Source organism: Paecilomyces variotii, assembly GCF_004022145.1.
Source record: "Paecilomyces variotii strain CBS 101075 chromosome Unknown C8Q69scaffold_19, whole genome shotgun sequence".
Taxonomy (NCBI): Eukaryota; Fungi; Ascomycota; class Eurotiomycetes; order Eurotiales; family Thermoascaceae; genus Paecilomyces; species Paecilomyces variotii.
In genome coordinates, this window is record NW_021167158.1 from 250,995 (window position 1) to 261,533 (window position 10,539).

At 46.9% G+C, this 10,539-nt stretch overlaps 3 protein-coding genes across 3 annotated transcripts; 1 reads left to right on the forward strand and 2 right to left on the reverse strand.

The window, feature by feature from the left end:
• Position 1: 1 nt before the first annotated feature.
• Positions 2-4,584, reverse strand: C8Q69DRAFT_494013 (1-aminocyclopropane-1-carboxylate deaminase; the record flags this gene model as incomplete). Its single annotated transcript, XM_028632200.1, has 9 exons — positions 2-976; positions 1,053-1,296; positions 1,367-1,417; positions 2,455-2,688; positions 2,772-2,910; positions 2,973-3,369; positions 3,423-3,857; positions 3,910-4,265; positions 4,336-4,584. 9 exons carry the CDS (start codon positions 4,582-4,584, stop codon positions 121-123), a joined length of 2,961 nt encoding a protein of 986 aa, XP_028481229.1. The 3' UTR covers positions 2-120.
• A 186-nt stretch (positions 4,585-4,770) lies between these two features.
• Positions 4,771-5,800, forward strand: C8Q69DRAFT_409393 (hypothetical protein; the record flags this gene model as incomplete). Its single annotated transcript, XM_028628250.1, has 3 exons — positions 4,771-5,102; positions 5,167-5,518; positions 5,576-5,800. The coding sequence occupies 3 exons, from the start codon at positions 4,771-4,773 to the stop codon at positions 5,798-5,800; spliced, it is 909 nt and encodes a 302-aa protein (XP_028481230.1).
• A 1,382-nt stretch (positions 5,801-7,182) lies between these two features.
• On the reverse strand, positions 7,183-7,986 carry C8Q69DRAFT_448461 (general substrate transporter; the record flags this gene model as incomplete). Its single annotated transcript, XM_028629289.1, has 3 exons — positions 7,183-7,563; positions 7,632-7,922; positions 7,975-7,986. The coding sequence occupies 3 exons, from the start codon at positions 7,984-7,986 to the stop codon at positions 7,183-7,185; spliced, it is 684 nt and encodes a 227-aa protein (XP_028481231.1).
• Between the last annotated feature and the right edge of the window lie 2,553 nt (positions 7,987-10,539).

Here is a 10,539-nt window from a genome sequence, read left to right on the forward strand (position 1 = left end):
ACTAATAGGGAGTCCTAGGATATGATATATCTGCTGCACTACAGATCTTGAAGATAACGGACAACTTGTAAACTCGGCGTATTTAATCTGAACCTAACGGGCTATCATGGCCACTATTGTTCACATTTCGGTATAGGCATTCAGCGCGAGCTGGCCTCCCAGGTGCGCAAACAGCACCTTGCTGCCTGCGGCTATCTCTCCACGACGAACAAGGTCTATCAGACCTGCCAGACTTTTACCCTCATATACAGGATCCGTAATGAAGCCCTCTGACGAAGCGCCAAACTTGATGGCTTCGACAGTTGTGGCGTCGGGGATACCATAGGTGCCCGCATGGTACCGGTCATCAAGGATGATATCAGCTTCTGTGATGTCGTCGCGTGACAATCCGATCTTCTCTCCAGTAGCTTTCGCGATGCGTAAGATCTGGTCAAAGGTCTGTGGCACCGTCGCAGATGCATCAATGCCAATAACCTTGCGAAGCCGCGAGCCGTTCACCTTCTGTGCCAGCTTGAATCCGGCTACCATACCGGCCATTGTTGACCCGGTCACAGCGCACACGATGATGGTGTCGAAAAACAGCCCGAGCCTTTTCTCTTGTTCCTCAACTTCAAATGCCCAGCGCGCAAAGCCCAGTCCACCCAACGGGTGATCAGATGCGCCTGCAGGGATGTAGTAAGGCTTTCGTCCTGCAGCCTCGATCTCTGCCATCAGATTGTTGAGGCTAGCCTTGTGCTCGATTCCGAACGGAGAGGGGTCGAGTCGCGTATCAGCGCCCATAAGCCGTGATAGTTGTAAGTTACCAGCTTTATCATATACAGGATCATTCCAGTTCACCCATTTCTCTTGCACCAGCGCAACTTTCATGCCCAACTTCGCACCTACAGCGGCCACCTGCCTTGTGTGGTTCGATTGGAAACCTCCGATACTGACAAGCGTGTCACATCCTTTTGCTAAAGCGTCTGATGCGAGATATCTGTACAGTTAGCGATGGTTAGCAATCCCCTGAAAACGGAACGTGGTATCCGATGAGGCGAAAGGGGCAGCGTTACTCCAGTTTTCTAGTCTTGTTCCCCCCAAATGCTAGTCCAGAATTGCAATCCTCTCGTTTAGCATAAATGTCGACTTCGCCGCCAAGGGCCTTGCTGATGTTTTCCAAGTGCTGGATCGGCGATTGCCCAAACAGGAACGACTCCCGTGGGATGCTGGCGAAAGGTTCCGGAAGAACTGGAGAGTCCATTATTATTGTTTTAATTAACTGATGTCCTAGGATGACCTTGTTTATTTCCGCGTTGGCTGGCTTTATATAATGGATATTCACAGGTAGGTGTCTAGTATCATCCGAGTTCCTTTCCCGACGGGAAACCCTGCCAAGTCAGATGTCGACTAGAATCATCAATATCCTTCCCACAGCCTCCTGTGATTTGCGCTCGTATACTAGCTAACTATCCTTGCCGGTCCTAAAAATCAGCGTGAATCCAGGTCGTTTTCGCAACAAGACGCTGCGGGGTATGTATCTTTTCCGTCGGCAAACTCGTCGAGAGCTTGTCTTATCGCATCTCGTTCAACATTCTGTTTTCCGAAGGGTCCGATACTTACCTAGACACCCGTCGCCATTATTTCCAAATGAGCTGTACTTTTTCAACTTGTTTCCGTGCGAGGAAGAGTTGTCGAGTATCGATCGGTCCATGTATACTTAACCTCCTGATCAAATTAAGTTACGTTCGAAGGTTGTCACATACACTAAAACGGCGAGGTTCTATAAGAATTTTGTAGAGACAGTAATCTGTATTATTCGCCTTTAACTCTACCTGAATTATATAAAGAGTTCGTATTTAATACCTAGCTAAACCTTTCATAGTACTTAACTCTTTATTGTTTATTTATTATTTAGATTTTTGCACTAGCCCATAAACAGCTATACCCCTTTCTTAAATTTCCTGAAAGGAAGGAAGATCAATTGATCGGGGATTGACAGTTTAAACGGTTATAGACTAGCTCTTAAATCCGGACGGAACGAAAGGGGGTGAGTCTATATATAGCCTTGCCATCGATTATATTATATGATTGTACCTGGACCGGCTCTTCTTTGCCGTGTTCTATGTATCATGTCTTTCCACCAGGCCGATGTCTTGGCGGACATGCATCACGTATAGCCATCCATGTAAGGCATGGGCCAAAAGTCTGGAAAGTACTGAATCTCCGGTGCAACGATCTGACCCAATCCGAACATTGCACTGCTGTTGAGTAAGTCGTCCATACATACCATGGTACTTCCAGAGGCCATTGATGCTGTTGCTTCAGAACTCTCGGGCATATAGATAGTCGAATCCAATGGCCGGAAGGAGGGTTGTGAGTCTTCAGATTGGACTTCTGTGTCACCGGCCCCCGCTGGTATGCTGAAACCCGCCCTCTCAGTACCTGAGTTGTTCAGACCACTGGTTGACGCATGACGATCTCTTCTGCGCGAGGCTAGGTAGCCATTGTCTGTCAACTTCTCGACTATTGTTTCGCTCTGGTTTATGCAGATATCTCCCAAGTCCCAGTTCCAATTATGCTTGGCGGCCCGGAGAAAGTCTAGTAAATCTTTTGCGCTCGTCACACATTCTCGCGCGGTATTGTCATCTTCAGTCTCCAACGCACAGCGGAGTATAAGCGTCACCGCAGAAGCGAAATGATAAGCGCTGTCTGATTACATGTGTCAAGATTATCGAAGGACATGTGCTGCAATGGAGATGACCACTTGCATATAGCGGAGGCATAATACTTACAAGGGAGCCAGAATGCATCAATTTCTGTTCTGTTGAGTGACAGCACGAAGTTTATGATTGCTTGGGCGGTCTTTCTGCATTGTGAAAGATAGTAGCGTCTAGCTTCCCAGTCATCGTTATCGTCTCTGTGAACAGTTTCCTTAGAGAACTATCAGCATAATACACCAACAGGGCCAGACTGAGAGTCATGGGGCGTATTACCTGGAGAGCAATTCGAGAAATGCACATCTTCACAGCTAGAGATGATAGCTGTAAGTTGAGGGCACCAGGAGCTATTTTTTGGAAGTCCAAGCTCCCCGGACGCAGCCAGGTATCTAGGTTATCTTCCCATTCATCCATCTTTGCCTCGAGCCTCCGTAATGACTTCAAGCAATTGTGTTCTCTTGATGGCTTCAATGTATATACCAAGGCCAAGATGTCCCCGAGAATCTCGGTCAAACCACACAGAGCAATGAATGACTTAGCACCCTGCATCCACGCATCTGGGAAGGAATCTGCCGTGGAGACAGTGCCCATCAATAGTGAATCAATGTCAGGTAGCAAGACATCCCATTGCGATGAATGAATATGAGGCGGGGTTCCGTGAGAAAGACTCGCCCTATAGATCATTAGAGTGCTTCATGACTAGTACTTAATGGAGAGAGGCCGCACCAGGTATCATGTATCAAAACGCCCCACCAGGTTCGAACTCGCAGACTTTTCTGACGATGGTCCAAATTCCAGTTTGCAGGGTCTCGGTTCAATCCTAGACTCAAGGATAGCGAAACTACCCGTCCAATATTGACTGCGTTGTAAGTTATAGACGTTATTGGCCGGCCAAGAAGGTCTAGTATACATGCCAGAATCGTAGAGAAATTAGGAGCCAAAAAGTCTTCATTCATTGCGTTGACGGCAAGATTCCACATGTATTTGATGTCTGGCGACGGACGTCTTGTCTCCGATATTATAGGTGAAGTGTTCCAGAGAAGCAGCGAAACAGCGTATATTTCACAGATGAGTGTGTATGGGAGGCCATCCTTGCTGTAAGCCTCGCGCACTGTCTTCTCATCGAGGATAGGGAAAGCCGGATGGATATTATCAAAGTAGCTTCGAAGAGTGAGTCTTTAAAGTACAGCCCTTTTAATCTAGAACTCCTTACATATGAAACAGTTCTGGTCCAAGTGGCTCCAGGATCTTTTGCATAGTCTCGAACTGACTGAAACTGGATGTACCGTTTCCCGCAGGCGGAATCCCTCGTTGTCGAGGAACTTTCATATACACGACCGGATTCCTAGGATCATCAGAGTAAACGCTGTAAGGGGTTGATCGCGCATACAAACTCGTTGTATTTCTATTTCTGGTTGGCGACAGGTGTTGTTCCAAAATTTGTGCATCTCTTGCCATGGCTGGACCGATTATATGGCCTGATTGATCGAATGTGCTTTTAGACGCAGAGGCTGGGGCATCATGAATATCATCTGTCTGACTAGATGTGGAATTTTCCTTTTGGTGATCCTTCGCGGACATATTAGCATCTCGTCGTGTCACCCTGTGGTGATGTGCGAGCGCGCTTTCTCCTAGGAACCGAATGAAACTCCAGAGTTTCATGGCTTCTGGATTGGCTGTCGATTGCAGTCGAACATTGTGCTCCGTACATGCGACATGGGAGGCATTCTTTGTCAACATTGTCCCTGGTACATCGAGTTTTGCGACGGCGACAAAAATCGCACGCGGGAACCTTATGGGATCTGTACGGACGACTACGAGGTGTCGAACTCGTCGACGCATGTTGGACACTGATAGCTCCTATATCGTGGCTGGGACTCTCTGCCATCGACTATTATGGTTCCCAACATCAAGCATGGAAATAATAGAATATGCACCAGGGGAGAGTCGGAGTGGAAACCCATACTTAAGTAACGCGGCGCGGCCAAATCTTAGTCCGATACAGCTCAAGACAAGATAAGACTCCCAAACAACTCGGCGATAATCATCTCATTCACTCCTTTAGCACTTTTCCATGAAGTCATCACCAGCTTCGCCATCAAGAGAGCCCTCACCTCCGCTTGCAGCCTTGTCTATATACCAACTCGCTCGATTGAATTGCAGAGAACGACTTCTCGTCGACCCTCTATATTGGACTAGCCGCCATGTCTCACTCCTACAATGTCATTTTGACAGTCCCGCTCCGGCGCCATCACCATCAGAATCACTAACAGTCTCCACTGACGGACAGCCTAACCAAAAGGTCATTGATCATGTCAAGCGACTTTGTTCTCGCGGCCAAGCTTTTCGGCGGGATATCGGCATATGTGGCATTCTTACAGGTCCCGGGTGTCCATTTACATATGAGTCAGTGTCCAGATAATTCCAACAGACCCTTGTTCTCTTCCCTCTAATTTTATAAGCATTATAGAAATAACCTTGATTTTTATTTCGACGGACGGCGTATCAGAACCCTACCCTGCATTGTCTTCTTTCTTGGGGACGACCCCGTTGCCGCAGCCAAAGGGCACTTACCTCCCGTAGCTGCATTTATCAACCGTTCCGATATCAAGCACCTACGCGCCGACACCTTTAGCAAGCGTTATCCTAGACGGTATAGCAAACCTACCTACTCTCTGCTCAAACTCCAGTTCAAGAAAATCATTCCTCCGGAGCCTTTGCACGACCCGTATATTGTAGCGCTCTTGATAAGCTTGGCATACGAACAACGTTATTTTGCGCAACGAAGCGGGCAAGAAAACCAGGTTGATCAGTCTTTCTTGGTACAGTTTTCTTACTCCGTGAATCTTATATTTTATACTAATAGTGTATCCATTTAGTCCCAAGTATTAGTAGCCAACGATAAGGAAAATCTCCACTTGTTCACTGCAGATATATCCTCTTCTTTTCTGCACAAACTCGATTTTCCTGCACTTCCCCCCCCAGGTCCTGTGCCGCCAATTGTGTCCATCCGGCATACAATGATCCCATTCTCACCGTTCGAAACTTTCAGAGAGCGTCTCTTGCAGTGTCTGCTTCCTACATCTGACAACCACAGTAGCTAATGGAAACGTCACACAGTCGACGTTGGGTTGCAGGACACCCCAATGACTGGCACCAGTTTCCCAGTAGTTTGATTGATGTAGAGCTACAAAACTCAATGCTTCTCGAGATGATGCAGCCTCGACAAAGTCCCTCGGGGTTCTAATGGTGTCGTAATATGCCATGATTGATAGGCTGTTTGGGGCAAAGATACAATGATAATGCAATCAATAATTGAGGAAAGAGATGTGTGCAGTTAGCAATACAACTCTCCCAATAGAAGAAATACCCGATATATAATACTTCGCACTCAGAAAGTTAATCCGTTGATGACTCGATAATTTCCCACCAGGCAGTTATCACAGCGTGTTAATGCAGTATCTTCCCGTTTGATATTGATGAGACCTAGATAAGAATCCTCGGATTAAAGGGGGTTGAGTAGTATTCAATTTAAATTATATGGTATAGGTATTCTTTTCATTTGGTGGGGGCCGGAATGCGGATCGTCGAATACTTTTGACGTAGAACTAACTGTATGCGCCCCTTAGGAACAGTTCCCGTTCGTCCAGATCAGAATCTGCCGAGATAATAAGTTCATTAAACTGCCCCGCGTGTTCTTCGACAAGCCAGTTGAAAAGACGAAGGAGCGTGGCAGTTCCAACATAGCCTCACGGTGGAACCCAAACCAGCCTTGGCTAACATCATCTCTCCGGAAATAGCATTTTCAACGTTGCAATGCTTTCTGTGGTCTTTACTTAAAAGTCTAGTAGTTCCCTCGGGACAAAAGTAGTCGAAAAGCACTTGACGAAATCTAGGGTTCTCTTCTACATATTTATTTTGAAGGACAATACAGATATATACTTATATAAGCTCCCCGGATTCCTTCTCACTTGGCATAACACGACAACGCGCTGCGGCATTCTTTCGCTTCGATAAGCACTGAGAAATTTACTTTTTCTAGGAGATAAACGCCTTTTCACTCATCATGCGTCTTGACCTTGGTGCTTTGTCTCCTCATCCTGGTGGCACCGGCCACTTCCTTGGTGAAGGTGGTATCGAGGCTGCTGCCCGGCGAGGCCGCGAGAGAGCGCTACGGGAAGCAGCTGCACGAGAGGAGGGCAATTCCGTCTCCAAAGACCTCGGAGCTGAAACAACAAAGGCTACTTCCGACGACAAACAAGAACACAATGCCGAGGACCGGTCTATTGGTGCCGAAGAATCGGAGGACGCGCGAAGGATCCGAGAAAGAAGGGATCGGTCTTTATGGCAAGCATTAAAGAACAAATTCTCTACACAGAAAAAGGAACAGGAAGCTTAGTGGCTACCATTGTGGGATATCATATCGTTATGATTCATGTCATAAACACATCAGATCCTGTCTTCTTTCTATACCCGCATCCGCAGCTTAGACCTCTTCCTTGTGGGTTGCAGTGACTTCCTTATCACCAGAGATGCTGTTCTTCGCGTGTCGTTCAATCTCCTCAGCAAAAATGTCTTTCACCTGCGCACTCCGCCAGGGCTTGACGTCGGTGTCGAAGAGAATGTCAATCTCCTCCAGAGACCGACGTGCGGTTTCGGGGTACGTGAAGAAGACGTGCACGGTCATAACGGTACAGAACACGCCGAAGATGATATACGTCTTCCATTCGATGTTGTGGAAAGCGGGGGCAACGAAGTATGCAAGTGCAAAGTTGAAAATCCAATTAGTGGCGGCGGATATTCCGACGCCCTTTGCACGGTATTTAAGCGGGAAGATCTCTGAAGAGTAAATCCATCCGGTAGGAGCCTGTTTCTGCTGTTAGATCTTCGTGGTTCAAAAGGTCTCGAAGAGAGCCATTTGCGCAGTGTACATACCCAAGTCAAGCCATAGACACCCACAAAAATATAAGAGCATGCAATCACACCCTTTGCTGAGGCGCCATGAATCTCCCAGCGCAAATTGCTATTTCCGTTCACATCGGGGACAAAATGGCCATCAGTTGCCATTAGTCCTGCAATTGCGAAATGTAGCGCCATGCAGATAGCTGAACCGCTAAGCAATAGCAGACGTCGACCGATGCGATCAATCCGTGGCAGCATGATACCAGTCGTAACCAGGAAGATGACATATTGGATCGCAGAACTGTACAGAGTTGTGTTGCCGCTCTGGTGGAATCAGTGACTTGAGGCGCGTAGTTAGTGGAATAGAAGTACGTACCATTCCAGCCATCTCGAATATATATTAACCGGATTGGGAGGAAGTGCGGGGTTGAATTTCAGCGGGCAATAATGCCACTTCCGTATGTCGCGATAAGTGGCTTTGAAACCCGCAAGTTGTTTTCTCTGATCACGAGGTTTTGCTTAATAATACAGTTCAAAGACTAACTATGGAGGGGCACGGAGGTGCTGGTTATTTAGTCTATATTTAGATCCTACTGCTATGGCCAAGTTCTGGCCGTCAGATATGGGCGGCGTTAAGGGATATTGATATAGAGTCAAAATTGTAGGGCCTTATTTAAGAAGTGGCTCTAATTCGGCTCTTTTAATAACAAGCCAAATAATTAGAAACGCCTTAACAACAGCCTCACAATGATGATCTGAGGAACCAACAAATCACGTCTAAACGAGGTTAGAATATGTTTACTGCGATCGTCGACGCGTCGCAGCAGCAGTTCTCGACCCCAACTTGTCCCTACAGCAAACCTGGCTAACCTACGCTCAATCTGCGAACCGGAGGTATGTTTCACACGGCGATTAAGTGAGGAGCCACACCTCCACTACACGTGAAGCAAGCTGACTTCTAAAGAGTAGGTCCTCTCGAGCAAAGTAGCGGTGATTTTCTGCCCAATGGCGTGGGTTGTCGCGTCGACACGCTGATCTCCGCATGACCGACTCAACTGATTGATGACCAGAGATGCACTGAGCGCTTCGTCTATGGTCATGGAGCTATACACTATCACAACTCGGCTCTGGGTAGAAAAGGCAAGAAAAAAAAAGATAATAATTTGTTAGCAATGTTATCTCTGCGTTCTGGGAAATATGCAGAGTTGTTCTGTATGGAATGACCCCTCCACTAGCAAGACATAGTGGGAGAACTGAAGGATGTACTTAGGAGTAGGTCGCGGGCTCTTCTGCGGAACTCTCTGGTCGCATCATTAAGGGTAGATCTGTCAATGCGCCAGTCGACTGGGAACATTTGTTGTTTCTTTATGGTCCCGATCGGATTTCGATGCTGTCTACTGTGGCGAAGAACGATGTAGATAAGGATAACAATACAGTTCGACACTATAATATTGAGCAATTGTCCGTCGAGTACTGGGTAAGAATATTGTTAAATGTCTTGTCAGATGGCTTGGCTACAGGCCATAATAATACAATATTTGGAACTGCTTAGAGGATCTCGCAAACGCTTTTTGGCGCATAAAAGCTCAATATAGGTCAGCCAAGGAGACGCGGAGCAGGTCTAGCGTAGCGACGCCGTCTATTGGTATCGTCGCATCTATGATGAACTAAAATTGCCATTCCTTGAGAGAGGGGGGCAGCTTAGCATAATCGGATAGGTATCCAAGACATCGGATCTCTGGCTTCACGCCGCCACTGGGTCCATCAAGATTAATCGTGGTGTGTGTGTGTGTGCGCGCTGTATCGGACCTTTTCTCCTCTGCAATTTCGTCTCAGCAGAGGACGAAAAAGATTGTATCCGTTGTTTATCTCTGTTGCGGAAAAATATCCTATGGCAACTTCAAACGTTTCAATATTGCTCCTTTTATTGACGGTGACCTTCTTAAAACAACAATACAATGTGCATTGTTGGCTAATAATGATTCCTTAAGGAATACCGAGCCTTCGTGAGATAGATAGATAAATATGAAGCGTTTCACCTTTTTCGAGTAGCATCTTTTTGGGACACGATCTTTAGGAGACTTGTTGGTGGTGGAGACTACAACGTAACATGGGATGGGATGGAAGTGGGAGCTTTGACTTAGAAGTGTCCATCTAGATACACGATGCAACCCTGCAAGGCCCTGGGACCTTTGCCCTGTACGGCAACAGAGATCACAATAGAAATGGCTCTTATCGCGCCGGTCTCGCACTCGACCAGCTTGTGCGACAGCGACCGAGCACTTTGGAGGGGCCACGGTGCCGGGTCCCATTTCGACGATTCCCGTGAGTATTTCAGATAGCACTGCGGTCGATGGATTGACTCTTCATGAAGTCACGACCGCCATGGCGCAGTCCACGCTGACAAGGATGTTAGAGTCAATATATAAAGAAAGAAAAAGCTCGTATTACAGCAGCAGCTCATTTTTGCTGCAATGCTGATGTTCGCCGCTCACCCGGCCACTAGCTTAGTCATCTAGTTAGATAACTAACTAACTAACTATCTAGAGAAGATCCTGATCTCCGGCGTCAGGATCTCCCTGAATCAAGCTTCAATCCAGTTCAGCTCAAGATTACCTAGCCAGTCAGTATATACTCCACAGATAGGGACTTACTACACACTCTTTCGTGCTACTATAGCACAGTATTACGACAGTTATCGATTGCTTTCTAGTCTCCTATTACCGTACTACTTCGTCCCCTGTTCTATATGCCCTAGTCCGGTCGTAGCATCGTCCCTCCTGACTTCCGCGCTTTCCCCGTGTCAATAGTCATAAGTTAGCAACATGATGGTTCTTGTTAAGCGTCCATTTAATACATAATTCAGCATCCATTGCGCTTTGCAATATCTTTTTTGATTCGCAAAAGCTGCCACCAAATGTTAGACTCCTACACACCACAT